We start from the raw sequence: 14,523 nt of genomic DNA, 5'->3' as shown, positions 1-14,523 counted from the left end.
CTGGCGACTCCATAAATTTTTTATATTTTTGGAATTACTTTACCTTTTATTTCATTAGATAAACCATTTCATTATAATGGAATATAAATGTTTTTGAAATAACACTGTTTTGTTGGCAATCTTTTTTTGAACCCTACACTTTTTCTGGGTTGTTGTCTACCTGTATTAAAGTTGGGAAAGCATTGAGAAAAAACACATTATAAAAAGAGGGATGGATGAATTTCAAACTTTGAAACAAAATGCCTCGTGGGATATATCTGAAGACGCAAATGATACACCCAGTTTGCTTGTAGTTATATTAGACGCAAATCCTGCCTCATGGTACTCCCTTTCCAAAAAAGTGCCTGTTTCCAAGGTACTGGCAGATATTACGGTTTTTCTAAACGCACACTTAGCTTTTCATCATGATAATAGAGTTGCTGTGTTAGCTTCACACTCGGACAAGGTTGAATACCTATACCCTTCGATTGCACCTGAGCAAAAAGTCGCAGAAGTAGATCCTACCAAGGAGGCAAATACGTATCGAAAGTTTCGTGAGGTAGACGACTTAGTTTTATCTGGGATGAAGCGACTCATGAGTTCGACTGATAAAGTTTCAAGAAAAACGATGATTTCCGGAGCACTATCTAGAGCCCTTGCATATATCAATCAAGTTCAAAATAAAAATACTCTTCGTTCTCGAATTCTAATTTTCTCATTAACTGGTGATGTTGCTCTTCAGTATATTCCTACTATGAATTGTATATTTTGTGCTCAAAAGAAAAATATTCCAATTAACGTTTGCAACATTGAGGGAGGCACCCTGTTTTTAGAACAAGCAGCAGATGCCACAGGAGGGATTTACTTAAAAGTTGACAACCCCAAAGGCTTACTACAATATCTCATGATGTCGCTTTTTCCGGATCAAAATCTTCGAAAACACTTAAATACCCCAAACCAAGCGAATGTTGATTTTCGAGCTACATGTTTTTGCCACAAAAAGGTTTTGGATATTGGCTTTGTTTGCTCAGTTTGTCTATCAAGTAAGTAGTAACAAAGCTTTACGATAGGCTTTGAACATTTGACCTTTTGCTAACCTCTTTAGTATTTTGTGAACCACGGGTGCATTGTTCTACTTGTCATACCAAATTCACGGTAGAACCTATGTCAAAAAAATTGCACACTTGATAATTCGTTATATTATTATTAAACTATATATTTCTTTGTCTCACACCGGGTGTACAGCTTTATCATATTTGAAACCCTGTTTTTCATTACCTAAATCTCCTTATCCTGGTGATTTGTACAGTCTAGCTCTTTTTTTTTGGCGATTTTTACTTTCTGGCATTTTGATACACTTGAAATGTTAACATTTTTCGGAAGGATCAAACTATTTCCTTAAGGGGCATCCACAAGTAGAAACTTAACGTATAAGCAACTAATTCATTCCAACGTACCCTATTATTATTTATTTCCTTAGAGCTTCTTCTATTATTTCTTCAAGTTGCATTGGCTTCTTTCTTTTCCAAACAGTGCAGTAAGACGAAATTATATACTATTCTTTAATTAATTTACTAACGAATCATTAATGTTGAAGATGCTGACAGAAATTATTTCACAGGAACTTTCCTTTCTACTGTTTATAATCTATTGCATCTCTAATGTTGGTGCTTGATCATTTTAACAATGGCTTTTTTTAAGCTTTTTTAATCAGAAAAGTTATATTACATTGAGATCTATATGAATGCAATTTATAATGAATTGGTTTGATTATTGTAGTAAGGTTACGAATCTTGGTTTTTACATGTAACTCAACCTCTGAATTTCTGTACTGAGCAATAAAAGCGCGGATTGATAATTCATACTAATAGAGCCGGTTTACTTTTATTTGCCCGAATATTCTCAAACTCACAAGTGACGACAAGCTTGAAAAAAAAAAAGTATTTTCTTAAATTCGTTTATTCTGCAATCAGATATTCATAGTTTTTAAAAAAGGAAAAATAATAAAAAGGTTGTAATATATTTGTTCTAAATCTTCAGATTTCAGACGTAAATTAGTCTGATTAACCTTAGGAGCATTACAACCATTGCCTAATCTGTTGATAGATTCAATTACAAACTTCTGACATCCTGAATGTCTATTTTCCACTAATTTTAGAATTTTTGATTGACTGTGCTTTTTAACAGCTCTTTCCCGACTATATAGCGTTTTATTTCAGCAAGACCTCAACAACAAATTTATCATTAACCTTTACGCATAACTCAAATATATTTTGTGCATTTTTTTGTCGGTACTTTAACAAAAGGTCCTTATGTATGTTTTTGAAATAGTTTATTTGGGGTGAACAAATGTTTCGAACAACAAAGCGATATTTCTGCACCTCCTTCAATCGCCGGAAGAATGTCGTAGTGATAGGAGGTGGACACGCTGGCGTGGAAGCCGCTGCTGCTGCTTCTAGATTAGGTGCGAAAACTACTCTTTTAACAAAGTCCTTCGACAATATTGGACAAATGAGCTGTAATCCAGCTTTCGGTGGGATTGGAAAAGGAACACTAATGCGAGAAATAGATGCCTTGGGTGGTGTTGTCAGTGGTGTCTGCGATGAATCAGCAATTCAATTTCACATGTTGAACCGATCGAATGGACCAGCTGTATGGAGTCCCAGAGCACAAATGGATCGGTCGGTCTTCAAAAAAAATATGCAAAAAACTATTTCAACTTATAGAAAAAATCTTCAAGTTAGAGAAGGCGCGGCCGTCTCTATTAATGTTTTGACAGAAGACGATGGTAAACAAGTTTGTGATTCAATTGTTCTTGAAGATGGCACTGCTATTCCTGCCAGTTGTATAGTCATTACTACTGGTACTTTCTTAGGAGGACAAATAAATGTTGGTTTAACACAGTTAGCTGCTGGTCGATATGGCGAGCGACCTTCATTGCCTTTGAGTAAATGTCTTAGCAATTTAGGTTTTAAAATGGGTCGACTAAAAACAGGTACACCTCCCAGATTGAGCTCTCCCATAAATATATCAAAAATGACAGAGCAGACAGGTGACGAAATTCCAGAAACATTTAGTTTTTTAAATTTGGAAAGGGATTTTTCACCGGCATTGCCACAACGTTCTTGCTACAGAACTTATACAACTGAATTGACGCATGAAATTGTTAGGAAAAATCTCGCTTTTGCTCCCCATATGCTTGCTGGTGATATTCTTTCTCCAAGGTATTGCCCGTCATTGGAAGCCAAGGTTACAAGATTCCCTCACAAAGCAAGACATCTTATTTGGCTGGAACCGGAAGGATTGGACCCCAATTCTTGGTGGTATCCCAATGGTCTCAGTAACTCAATGCCTGAAGAAATTCAGCACAATATAATAAGGTCTATTCCAGGCCTGGAGAATTGTAATATTGTGAGACCAGCTTATGGAGTTATGTATGATTATGTTATCCCCACCCAACTAAAGGCAACACTGGAAACAAAAAAAATTCAGGGTTTGTACTTGGCCGGTCAAATAAATGGAACGACGGGTTATGAAGAAGCAGCAGCGCAAGGTATCTTAGCTGGCTTAAATGCAGGTTTAAGTGCTCTTGGTCGTGAGCCAGTAGACATACCGAGAAATACAGCTTTGCTTGGAGTAATGGTCGATGATCTTATTACAAAAGGTGTGAAAGAACCTTATAGGGTGTTCACTTCGAGAAGCGAGTATAGGTTAACTACACGTGCTGATAATGCTGATTTAAGATTGACTCCATTAGCTCAAAGTATAGGTTTATTGGACGACCAAACTCATTGGGAAAGCTTTCAAAGAACTAAATCTTTGTTAGATTTTTCCAATAAAATCGCCAAGGAGTTCATTTTAAGTCCTCAGCAATGGTCAAAGCTAGGAATGCCGATTCCTAATGACGGGAAATATAGAAGTGCTTGGGATCTGTTGAGCTTCACAAATTTGGATCTTTTTTGTGTTATTTCGTGCATTCCTAAACTAAAGGACATTCCCAAAAGGGTACTACAACGTTTAATAATTGAGGGAAAGTATACTTATTATATAAAGCGTCAAGGTACTCAAAATAAACAACTCAATTGTAGAGATGAATCTACAGTAATACCCTCAGATTTTGATTTTGATACTTTACATTCTGTTTCGGCTGAAGAATTAATGCTGCTGAAGACGATTCGTCCAGCTACAATTGGTCAACTGAAACGCATTCAAGGGATTAAACCAGGAACTATTATTCGACTACTTCGCCATACATATTACAACCCAGCAAAAGAGGCATGGTTACGAAAGGTATATATGCCAATGTATGATATGCATTCGAGCGAAGAAAACCAATCTACAAATTTATAACTCTCGACTTAATTTTCACTATATAATAGGATAAAATAATGATATGAATCTCATTTAAAAAATATTTGACAACCAAATACAATTTTTAATAAATGCTTCTCTATGAAAACATTTATTTTCTAAATTTACACCCAAATTTTTAAACAAAAACATCAAGAAAGTTGATTTCTGATGATTTTCATTTCATAAATATTAGATCACGTAACCATATGATTGAAGCACGCTTTGACCGTCGCCAGGAAGATGCGTGCTAATGATTTGAGATAAACGTCCACCCATATTTCTGTTAGCAAGATTCATTTCCGTAGCACAATACTGCTTAAGGTCAGTAATTTGAGGGAATGGATCAACCCTCTTTCCGCCAGTAGTAGCCAATCTGGAAAAGGAAGCTTGGAATGACATCGAATCAGCATCGATTTCGTCCATAAACAATTCTTCATCTGCATCTGTTTGAGCTTGTTCAATAGGCATTTCGAATAATTTGAGGATACAAGTTAATAATGGGATAATAAGATTCTCATAAATTGCGTCTGGGGCGAGTACTAGATCACAAGTAAGAAGTCGCAGTAATCCAAGAGCACTGATTTTCCTATCTAATGGAAGCGCCAATTTTTGTGCTTGAGGAAGAATAATTGAAGTCATCAATTGGCCAAATACTCCAGACTGGACTGCATCAACACCTTGGATCAAATTATCTGGGCCGCAAGTACCCGTTTGCTCAGAAGCAACAAAAAAGAAGAAAATCGTGCATCGCAGAACGAAACGCTCAGTCCTCGAGTTTTTTAATCTGCTTAACAGCAAAAAGAATATGTGGTTGATATAAGGCGCAAGTATGTTAGCATTGAAAACTGTGAAAACTCGGTCCAAGAGATCAAACCCAAAATGATCATTAACCTTTGAAGAAATCAATTTTTGGAAAATTCCCAAAACCGGTTCAACAAACTTATTGGAAATAAATATCTGAGGACCACGAAATATCATTGCCCGTAATAGGCGAACTAAGGCAGGTATATTACCCTTTGAATCCCATAAAGCTGGAGATAAACACGGCTGTATGAGATTGACAACAAAGTCAGGAAGAGGTTCATTGCCACTAGCTTCAACTAATTGAGATAGCAGTTGTAGGACATACGGAATAAACTCAGTAACATCTTCTATAAGCACATTTTGAAAGACTGGAAGTAGGGCATTTTCCAGTTGAGAGACGGTTTGGGGACCAGATTTAGATAAACTACGAATAAGTGCACCAATAGATTCGAAGAGATAGTGGTTAAATTTTGGATTGGAAGGATTCTTGCTAACCTCTTCCGTAATTTTTGTGAGGTGCTGAAGAAGAAGGCTAGCAGCTGGAAGAATGGCTTCTTGAGACATAATAATAATTCGCATTACTGCTTTCATTAGATAATCATTTTCGGCAAGTTTTTGTGGTGTGGATGCAGATTCCACAATTAGGAAAAGTTGATTTAGAGCGGGTAATATGTGTGGAGCAATTAGTAAACTTGTAAAGATATGAACATGATTATGACGAACAGTCAGCAACTGATCTAATGCTATTGCAGCGTATGTGTAAACGACAAAGCTGGGCATTTCCAAAAAGCGTAAAATTGTAGGGAAAATGTCAATAAGCTGTTGGGAATTTAGCTGGTTGCGAAATGTAAATACATATTTAATATCCTCGGCAAGAACCATGGGATGAATGACGCCAGCAGGTTGTAAAAGATCCGGCTTAATATTATTCTCGAAAAAAGCAACAACGTCTACCATCAAATTAATAGATGTAACGCCGAGTCTTGTGGATTGACCCTTTATAGCAATAGCCGAAAAGAGCTGAAGCGCTACGTATTTTTTATTCCATTCAAGAGAAGGATTTGTTGAGAATTGTTGAAGATTAGCATTGATGTGAGTTGAGACTACACTCGTAATTTTTTGATCAAAGTGATCCAAAAGTCCACGAACAAGAACGATTGCGGATCTGGCGCGAGAATCACTGTTCGAACCTTCAAGATCACGGCGGACATATTCTAAAGGATCGTCTTCAAATAATTCTTCATCAGATTCCCGCAAACATATATTAGGAAGAACGACGAGTTCAATGAATTGTTGTAAAACTTGGTCTTGCTGGAAAAACTCGGCATGCTTGCGAATTCTAATGACGGATGTCAAAAATGCCATAGCCTTACCAACTAAACCATCGTATTTTTCATCAGGAGTCAAGGTTGTCAAAAGTGTCCATGTTACGTTGACGAAGTCATACAACATGGTAAACACCTCTTCGTATCGAAGGGTATATAGCTCGACGATTTCACAAATACTTGCTTTAACTTTAATAAGGACATTTGTCTCTCCTTCGTCACCCTCCAAGCTGGGGTTAGTGTAGGTAAAGTAGTTTAAGAAGGCGGTCATGAATTCGCTCATATGATCTTCAAAGAATTCCGGAATGTCTTGGCAATTCAAATCATAAAAAAGTTTACACTCCAAAAGGATAACCTGAAATAAACTGTTAAGAGACTCTGCATCTTGTGGACCGTTACGCAATAAGTTGTTGGTTTGCACGAAGAGAGCGAGAAATGGTTCGCAAAAACGATCCAACACATATTTGATCTCCAAAAAAAGTGCATCGCTACGGAATAAAGGTCTCCAGCGCTTAAAAATCGCATGTGCAGTAGAAAGTACAGCAATATTCGTGTTCATGTCAACAGCAGACAATTTAGATATCAGATCGGGGAGAAGAGTGTCCCACCGATCAGGGAAATCAAAGTTGGCAATATAACCAATTACTTCACCTAGCTGAACTTGAATAATGGTAGTACTTTTCAGCATCAAGTTGATTATTTCGCGTTTGATCAATTCTGCCACCTCATCGCTGATACGAATAGAAGCACCTTCCTCAGAATCCCAATGTTTTTTAATGTAATTTTTGAAATACAATGAAGCGGCCAGCTTAATATTGATGTCTACTGTATCCTCAGCGACAATATTGAGGAGTTTTAGTGCAAAAGAACTATCTTGTAATTCCCATACTTTCAGTGCTTCCTCAGCTATATCAGTTAGTAAATTTGCTTTATCCACTCTGTTGGGGTATCTTACCACTTTTGGAAGTCGTAGGGTTTAATGTTCTCGCAAGAAGAGTTGGAATGTCATCCATAGTTTTCCTACAGGGATTGTGGTTAAGGGCAGATTTTGAAGGACACCGACGTAACTAGAACAATTTCTCTAACATCGTTATAGAGAATTTTTAATTCCGGTTTTATTTATTAAATAATTTTCTCTTAAGTTTGATATAGTTAACATCTTTTAATTAGTTTGTTTGCTTCTTTTTCAGGCTTGTTAATGTAATACTTTTCTTCGCTTAATTTTTGTTTTTTTTTCTATTAAAACACCCTAATATACCAATATTTGTAAATAAATAGTTGGACTATACTTGATAAATTACTTAAAAAAGGAATTAAAACTAATAAAATCTATAATTCATTATCAATAATTCAAGGGTTCACATTTTAATTATCAGCTTGTAAATACCTAATTTCCGAATTACTTGGTTTTAGTTTGCAAGCTCATTAAACATTTTATGAACCGTCAGAATAGAAATCGCTTTATACGTGGACTTGAAAGTTGTGTTAGTTGACTTTTGTTTCAAATCTAATTCTTGTTTATGCCATCAAATTCTACATGTGCAATATAGCATCTCCATCTTTATCTCAAATACTACAAACCTTTTTTTATTGTAGTATTTAGTTTTTTTCCTTCTTGAATCGGATATTCCTTTTGCGAGTTGACTTGAAACCATAGATTTGCAAAAGTAAATAATTAAGTCATAAACATATATATTTTACACGTACAAGCCCTTGTCCATAGAGTTCAACAACCTAAATCCAATTGCTTGATAATAGAAATTACCATATTCTACTATCTTGTTTCATTCATCAATAGGTTTACACATATGAAAGCACGTTTATAGAAAACAATGAAATTTATAAAATGACATTGCGTCGAGTCTTATGTAGCCAGAAAGAAAGAAGGAAAAATAATGAATAAAAAATAAAAAAAAGGTTAGACCAGATAAATTTGAATTAATGTGTCAATTTTGATTGCTCCTTTCAAAAAAAAAAAAAAAAAAAAAAGAAAGAAAAGGAGGATAACGGGATCTCGAATATGTTAACTCATATGCTTTTACTATTTTAAAAAAAAAAAAAATAATTTATTAAAAAAATATCTGTTTCCGCAAGAAGAAGATGTTGTACTCGTGATTGTTTACAGTTTCGCCAAGTCTACTAACAGAGCAAGTTAATAAATATTGTTTCTATTACAAGAGGAATAAGATATTATTTTGTTTTTAAAATTTTAGATACCTGACTAATCGATAAATGCTTCCCAATGCTAACAATTGTCATTGACTTGGAAATAAGAGACACTGCAAAGGCAAGAAATCACGTTTGCGAGATTTAAAGGAATGAGTGTAAAGATTTTTTAGGAATTTAAGCATTTTCTGAAACACACAGATTAGGTTCTTAAAGGCAGCACTAAACAACTCGTTATATGCACTTCGTCTGCTTTTCAAGCACTTTCAGCTGCCAAGCGCCTTAGACGTTAATATATTGAAACGTGTATTTTAAGGTCCCTTTACTCTTTGTTTGATTTAGTATGAGGAATCATGAATAATCAAGGGTTTGTTCCTGCGAGTGATTATCCAACCGCAGTATCATATCCCACGCAAGGTCAAAGTTATAATACTCAGGAAGAACAACCTGCGTATCCTCAACGCTTTTCGACAAGCCAAGGGATGTATGCAGCAGAATATGGAAATGCAAACATGATGAATACTTCCGAGAATGAGCCTAACAATTTGGCTCATTCACAGCCCTTCCGACAATCTCCATCAACTCAACGTAATTTGCCAAATCAATCATTTGATTTCGCCTCTAACGGTGCATGGAATGGCTCTGGATCTGTGAAATACTCTAGTCCCATGATGCCTTCAAGTCGGATCCCGTTTCAACAAGAAAAAGAGGCTGCAATGCAGCAGCAACAACAACAGCAACAGCAGCAACAACTTTATCAACGACAAATGCAAAGCAGAGAGGCCTTACTCTCTCAACAAATTCCTCCTAATCAAATTGGCATCAATGCCCACCCAGCTGTAAGACAAACTCCTCAACCTGCACCTTCCCCAAATACTCCCTCTGGTAATGCTAATCAACTAACGCCTGCTTATGCTGCTAGTTTTGACAAATTCATGGTTAGCCTTATTTCTTTTATGGAAAAGCGGGGGACGCCAATCAAATCTTATCCTCAAATAAATAATACGCCTATTAATTTAATGATGCTGTACGCCTTGGTTATGCGTGCCGGTGGATCTCGACAAGTCTCAGCTCATAATTTTTGGCCAAAAATTTCTGCTTCCTTGGGGTTTCCATCTCCTGATGCTATTTCCCTTCTAATTCAATATTACAATTCCTATCTGCTTCCATATGAAGAAGCATGGCTTGCTGCTCAACAGCAACAAAAATCACTTCAACAAGCAAAAGCTAATCATTCTGCGAATGTTCAAAGCAGACCAAAAAACTATCCACAAAAGCCGGTCCAAACCACCCCAGAAGCTGTACATGCCAATGGTTCTATGCATGGATCACTTCACTCAAAGTCACCCTCCCCAGCATTCACCGCTAATCGTTTCTCTCCAGCTGCTCCTACCACAGTTAGTTCTGAAAGAAATGCTCCACCATACCCTTCTGCTCCGACTCGACCCACTCCGCCCACCGTTCAAACTTCTTCTTCGGCAGCTCCTGTTGATTCTGCCGAACCCGTTGCTTATCAACCGATAAAAAAGCCCATCGATCCTATGTTGGGTTATCCCTTGAATGTCGCGGCCACGTATAGGCTCGATGAATCTTTGCTTCGGCTTCAGATGCCTTCAATCGTAGATCTGGGGACTGTAAACATTCAAGCCTTGTGCATGAGCCTGCAATCTACTTTGGAAAAAGAAATAACGTATGCAATGAACGTTTTACTTATATTAACAAATGATCAAAAATGGATGTTTCCGTTAAGTGAGTGCCAGGATGTAGTTGATGCGTTGATTGACGTTGCAACTCAGTGCCTTGATAATCTGCTATCTGTTCTTCCTAATGAGGATTTAATGGAAATCGCCGATAAACGTCCTTCTTATAGACAACTTCTTTACAATTGTTGCGTAGAGATATCGCAGTTCTCCAGAGAAGACTTTTCAAATTCACTAAGCGAAAACAAAACAAAAGATAGCATCAATGCTATTGATGTTCATAATTCGGAGCAAAATTTGTTAGCTGTTTTCGTTATTTTTAGAAATCTCTCTCACTTTGAGGCCAACCAAAACGTTTTGGTACAAAATCCAGATTTTTTTCCTCTACTCATTCGTGTAGTCAAAAGTCTTAATTTTCATGCCACTTCCCTTCTACGTTCATCAAGAAATACCTTGGATTTGCATAAAGATGTATTAATCGTACTTTGTCAACTTTCTCAAAATTTCATTCTACCGAATGTCGACGTTGCTCGTCACGTTTTACTATTTATTTTGTCTTTTTCTCCATTTAACAGAAAGAAGAGTAAAACTATTTTAAATGACACCCTTCCAACCTCTATACCTAGTTACACACCTGCTACCCATCCCTATGCTGGTCCCGCCATTAATGCCTATGCCAAATTACTAGCCAAAGATGCTAACAACAAGACAAACTTTCAAGCTATTTTTGATAACAATCCAAAATTTTTAGACTCCCTTTTTCTACTTCTTGCTTCTGTTGTCCCAAAATTTAACCGCCACTGCCTTAAAATATGCGAGCGAAGGTTACCCTTATTGCAGCAGTCATTTTTTTGTTTAGCAGCTACCGTTTCCTATGTTAAACAATCGGAACAAGCGGCAAATTGGTGTAATATAGGCGAGGGATTTTTTGTTTCCATGTTACGCCTACTCATACTATTATCAGGTCATCCTTCCCTTAATCCACCATCACGTGTAGCATCGCAGTATCCTACTACGAATCCTTTTCGTTATGTGATTCAGAGTGGCATATCTACGGTGCGTCGACTTTTGAGCTTAGTGGAAGCTGGAAATATTTCATTATCTTCTTTCCCCAAAAGTGAAACTCTCCTCGCTGTTTTGCTGGCTCCTACAACAGAAACCTCGTTTCTAAAAGAGATCTCAAATTTATTGGATCGAACTGGGGACAGTGATGCGTCTTTAGAAAATACGGATGATAAATCTGGCATTTAATTTGTAGATAATTTTCCAAACGTTTAATATTTTTGTCTTCATTCTAGTTAATCTGATGCGTTTCTGTATGTATATTGTCTAAACATGCTTTCAAATTTTTAGAGATGATTTATTTACTTTATAGAAAGACTACTTAACCTATGTAGAGTTAATTGCCATTCTACGCATTGCAACAATTTTATTAAGAGTATTTTCAAGCAATTCTAAATAGACTGAATTCAATAAATCAACCAGACTACAATTTCCATCACAACAAGAAAAAGTTTAACTACTCTATATTGGAGAACATGATAATCAACCTTTATCACCACTACAACTACAAGCCAAACACAACACAAAAAAATTTAATTAAAAAAAAAAAAAGGAAAAATTTGCAAGATCAACATCAGACATCCAAAGGAAGGACTATGCACGACATCTGCGGCAAAATTGGGTTCGTATGCCGCTCCGGGGAAACTGCGAATGTTCAATGGAAATTTCATCACCTGTTGATCAATGCAAAAAAAAACCTTCGCCGAACAATCCAAAAAGCAATACAGCACTATATATGTTTATAACTAAAAGGATGTAAAGTCCAATCTCCACCATAACTCGTACGTACAGGAGTAGCTACACGAAAAACACACATTATTTTCACCATACAGAACATACACGTTTAGTTCGCGAGTTTAAGCATAGCAAGAAATTTGAAAGTTTCGCACAAATACACCTAAAAAAGAAGTTAGTACACTGAAAGATTATACACAATACAGAGATTACTAAGATACTGGAACAACGAAAACAATTCAGACATCGAAGATACTGGCAAGTATGGTCTCCACCTATAGTGGAGACAAAGTTATCGTCATAGTCGATAGGACGGGTAAAGAAGACATAATAATATCATCAGAACAGCTTCGTTGTACTCAGACATCAATCAGCATACGGCGAACATACCTTTACAAACAAGTTTAACAAGGCACTTAAAGAACGACAAAGATTCAGTTTGAGTTCAAGGTTTCAGTATGCGTACGGGATTTACCCCCTACTAAGCTTTAACACCCAGTTAATCTCAAACTATAGTCAAAAAGATACCACAGCAAGCGCAAAAAGGAATATGGTAGGTTTTTCTACCAACACAGTACCAATTACTGCACCAAGATGACTTAATCCCAGAAAAACAATAAAGCAACCATACACGACAGACATACTGTACAATCAAACGACTAGAATCAGACTAGAATCTCTCCAAAAAATACAACACAGATACAGGCGAACGCTTTCCAAGAGCCTGAAGGAGAACCATCCTAATATCAATAAATGTAACACACAAAATACAAGCCATTTACGATAAGAACCTAAGCCTTTCAACATCAGATAATCAATCAATAAACCTCTTGTCTCCACTACTTTGGCGTCCTAGCATATTAATTTGATGTGGCTCCTTCAGACTCATGGAAGTAGAACGTTGGCTTATGAAGGCGTCTGATCGGTATATATACCTTTTAAAACCCTAACCCTGCTTCATCCTCAAATTTCTGGAAGGATGTGAGTGGTTGGGGAAGAAGTGTGTAGCAACCGTTGACATCGCTTGTGTCCAAATATGCACTTTTGCGCATTACGGTGGTGAGGTTTGCAGTACGGTATATGGACAGAACGTTTTAGAAAGTAGCAAGTTGGAGTAATGTAACAAACTATAACAAAACAACTCTACAACACTTTTAAATTCGATATGTGTTTATAACATATTAAAACGCGAAAAATGGAAGTACATTAAATAGGACAGCGAGATTTTTATTTTTCTTTATTCATCGTTATATGTTTTCTTTTCACAACCAAGAACACACTTTACAGTTCTCATCTAGAAAATCATGTGTTGAGTAATCTATTAAAAATTTCACAACTCTTCGACACAAAATTTTTTTATACCTAAAAAATCAATGATAAATGACCGTAAAAGAATTACCTGCTTTTCCTTTTCTTTGAAACTAACTCTCGTTTCATATAGTCAATTTTGTTACCTCGTTACACTCACGTGCTATAGTGAGAAATATTTAAAGTAAGTAAATAAAACAGCTAGAGAAACATTAATGGAGTAGTAATTTTCGAAAAACGATATAGAAATTAGACCAAAGAATGAATTAGTAATCAATTTTAGTTCTAAAAAAAACCATATTAATTGTAATCAGTATTATCAAGAAATACTAACTGTGCTGTTGTTCTGTATAACGAAAAAATTTTGATGAATGATTTCTCTTGCAATATCGCATTCATTGCTTTTTTTCAAAATAAAGTAATTCGAGATACATCAACTATATCAAATCTTTCCTGAAATCAAGCCTTTTTTACTTAATTTATAAACATTACACTATGCGACACCATTTAAAAAATTTTTTTTGGTTGATTTCGAGGTATACAAACACAAAACTTAATACCGATGCAAAATTTTTATTTCAACAATATTTAGTAAGGGCAATGATTTTGATGATCTTCAAATTCAAGAACTAATCATCAAATAAGTAATAATGTATAGAGACACTGAAAATAAATTACCGATTTTGTGATCTGTAAACTACGATTGCTTGTATACATTCGGAAAGGAACCTTACAACATATTAAAATAATCAAACCAAGACATTCCTAAATCTTTTTAAATATTATTTTCTATTTATTAATCTGCTGACTCTTACTTTGCAAGTTATCTTGACATACTCTCACATACATTTTTCATTCTTTTTAATATATCGAATTGAAAGGTGGTGTTTAAAACAAAATAAGAGAACATTGATAAAGGGCATACGGAAAACTGGCGTTGATCTCATTAATATTGATACTCGAAATCAGTGTAAAAAATGGGAACAAGGTAAATTACGAAGGAATTTTTTATTCTATATTTTAATTTGTAAAATGTTAATTTATATCACAAATTCAGGCGTTTGAAAGATGCTATCTTCACCCAAATACAA

General features: G+C 35.8%; 4 protein-coding genes, 15 long non-coding RNA genes and 1 other non-coding gene across 20 annotated transcripts; 7 read left to right on the top strand and 13 right to left on the bottom strand.

Annotated features, from left to right (window-relative positions):
* The first annotated feature begins 128 nt into the window (after positions 1-128).
* tfb4 (transcription factor TFIIH complex subunit Tfb4) lies at positions 129-1,635 on the top strand. Its single transcript, NM_001021442.3, has 2 exons — positions 129-1,022; positions 1,085-1,635. Exons 1-2 carry the CDS (start codon positions 212-214, stop codon positions 1,165-1,167), a joined length of 894 nt encoding a protein of 297 aa, NP_595532.1. The 5' UTR covers positions 129-211; the 3' UTR covers positions 1,168-1,635.
* SPOM_SPNCRNA.5132 lies at positions 1,093-1,582 on the bottom strand. Its single transcript, NR_194488.1, has one exon. It is a non-coding gene; the product is annotated as a non-coding RNA (long non-coding RNA).
* A 235-nt stretch (positions 1,636-1,870) lies between the features above and the next one.
* SPOM_SPNCRNA.1429 lies at positions 1,871-2,580 on the bottom strand. The gene has a single exon (NR_150311.1). It is a non-coding gene; the product is annotated as a non-coding RNA (long non-coding RNA).
* ips1 (GIDA family tRNA uridine 5-carboxymethylaminomethyl modification enzyme) lies at positions 2,211-4,485 on the top strand. Its single transcript, NM_001021441.3, has one exon. It carries the CDS (start codon positions 2,329-2,331, stop codon positions 4,327-4,329), a length of 2,001 nt encoding a protein of 666 aa, NP_595531.1. The 5' UTR covers positions 2,211-2,328; the 3' UTR covers positions 4,330-4,485.
* SPOM_SPNCRNA.5131 lies at positions 2,696-3,353 on the bottom strand. The gene has a single exon (NR_194487.1). It is a non-coding gene; the product is annotated as a non-coding RNA (long non-coding RNA).
* Positions 3,480-3,949, bottom strand: SPOM_SPNCRNA.5130. Its single transcript, NR_194486.1, has one exon. It is a non-coding gene; the product is annotated as a non-coding RNA (long non-coding RNA).
* kap109 (karyopherin/importin beta family nuclear export signal receptor Kap109) lies at positions 4,330-7,498 on the bottom strand. The gene is made up of 2 exons (NM_001021440.3): positions 7,417-7,498; positions 4,330-7,367 (listed from the first exon to the last, which is right to left on the bottom strand). The coding sequence occupies exons 1-2, from the start codon at positions 7,472-7,474 to the stop codon at positions 4,522-4,524; spliced, it is 2,904 nt and encodes a 967-aa protein (NP_595530.1). The 5' UTR covers positions 7,475-7,498; the 3' UTR covers positions 4,330-4,521.
* Positions 4,521-5,649, top strand: SPOM_SPNCRNA.5129. Its single transcript, NR_194485.1, has one exon. It is a non-coding gene; the product is annotated as a non-coding RNA (long non-coding RNA).
* SPOM_SPNCRNA.5128 lies at positions 7,463-8,098 on the top strand. The gene has a single exon (NR_194484.1). It is a non-coding gene; the product is annotated as a non-coding RNA (long non-coding RNA).
* On the bottom strand, positions 7,530-8,580 carry SPOM_SPNCRNA.346. Its single transcript, NR_150749.1, has one exon. It is a non-coding gene; the product is annotated as a non-coding RNA (long non-coding RNA).
* Positions 8,581-8,902: 322 nt separating this feature from the next.
* Positions 8,903-11,633, top strand: sol1 (SWI/SNF complex subunit Sol1). Its single transcript, NM_001431019.1, is given in 2 exon segments — positions 8,903-8,980; positions 8,903-11,633. 1 exon segment carries the CDS (start codon positions 8,981-8,983, stop codon positions 11,576-11,578), a length of 2,598 nt encoding a protein of 865 aa, NP_001417924.1. The 5' UTR covers positions 8,903-8,980; the 3' UTR covers positions 11,579-11,633.
* SPOM_SPNCRNA.5127 lies at positions 9,006-9,500 on the bottom strand. Its single transcript, NR_194483.1, has one exon. It is a non-coding gene; the product is annotated as a non-coding RNA (long non-coding RNA).
* Positions 9,653-10,471, bottom strand: SPOM_SPNCRNA.5126. The gene has a single exon (NR_194482.1). It is a non-coding gene; the product is annotated as a non-coding RNA (long non-coding RNA).
* Positions 10,743-11,480, bottom strand: SPOM_SPNCRNA.5125. Its single transcript, NR_194481.1, has one exon. It is a non-coding gene; the product is annotated as a non-coding RNA (long non-coding RNA).
* Positions 11,634-11,959: 326 nt separating the features above from the next.
* On the bottom strand, positions 11,960-12,071 carry snoU14. Its single transcript, NR_197128.1, has one exon. It is a non-coding gene; the product is annotated as a small nucleolar RNA U14 (small nucleolar RNA).
* Positions 12,072-12,345: 274 nt separating this feature from the next.
* mamRNA lies at positions 12,346-13,024 on the bottom strand. The gene has a single exon (NR_191366.1). It is a non-coding gene; the product is annotated as an Mmi1 and Mei2-associated RNA (long non-coding RNA).
* mamRNA lies at positions 12,513-13,024 on the bottom strand. Its single transcript, NR_191367.1, has one exon. It is a non-coding gene; the product is annotated as an Mmi1 and Mei2-associated RNA (long non-coding RNA).
* Positions 13,025-13,202: 178 nt separating this feature from the next.
* Positions 13,203-13,701, top strand: SPOM_SPNCRNA.5124. Its single transcript, NR_194480.1, has one exon. It is a non-coding gene; the product is annotated as a non-coding RNA (long non-coding RNA).
* SPOM_SPNCRNA.5123 lies at positions 13,364-13,945 on the bottom strand. Its single transcript, NR_194479.1, has one exon. It is a non-coding gene; the product is annotated as a non-coding RNA (long non-coding RNA).
* A 62-nt stretch (positions 13,946-14,007) lies between these two features.
* On the top strand, positions 14,008-14,431 carry SPOM_SPNCRNA.5122. Its single transcript, NR_194478.1, has one exon. It is a non-coding gene; the product is annotated as a non-coding RNA (long non-coding RNA).
* The last annotated feature ends 92 nt before the right edge of the window (positions 14,432-14,523 follow it).

This window comes from Schizosaccharomyces pombe (genome assembly GCF_000002945.2).
Source record: "Schizosaccharomyces pombe strain 972h- genome assembly, chromosome: II".
NCBI classification, from domain to species: domain Eukaryota; kingdom Fungi; phylum Ascomycota; class Schizosaccharomycetes; order Schizosaccharomycetales; family Schizosaccharomycetaceae; genus Schizosaccharomyces; species Schizosaccharomyces pombe.
Note: the sequence above shows the minus strand (reverse complement) of the source record. Positions and strands in the feature narration are given on the sequence as shown.

Coding starts and splice junctions, on each gene's coding strand:
- tfb4 (NM_001021442.3), top strand. CDS start 212: ATGGATGAATTTCAAACTTTGAAACAAAATGCCTCGTGGGATATATCT. Junction 1,023..1,084: donor TTGCTCAGTTTGTCTATCAA/GTAAGTAGTAAC, acceptor TAACCTCTTTAG/TATTTTGTGAACCACGGGTG.
- ips1 (NM_001021441.3), top strand. CDS start 2,329: ATGTTTCGAACAACAAAGCGATATTTCTGCACCTCCTTCAATCGCCGG.
- kap109 (NM_001021440.3), bottom strand. CDS start 7,474: ATGGATGACATTCCAACTCTTCTTGCGAGAACATTAAACCCTACGACT. Junction 7,368..7,416: donor CCCTACGACTTCCAAAAGTG/GTAAGATACCCC, acceptor TAACTGATATAG/CTGAGGAAGCACTGAAAGTA.
- sol1 (NM_001431019.1), top strand. CDS start 8,981: ATGAATAATCAAGGGTTTGTTCCTGCGAGTGATTATCCAACCGCAGTA.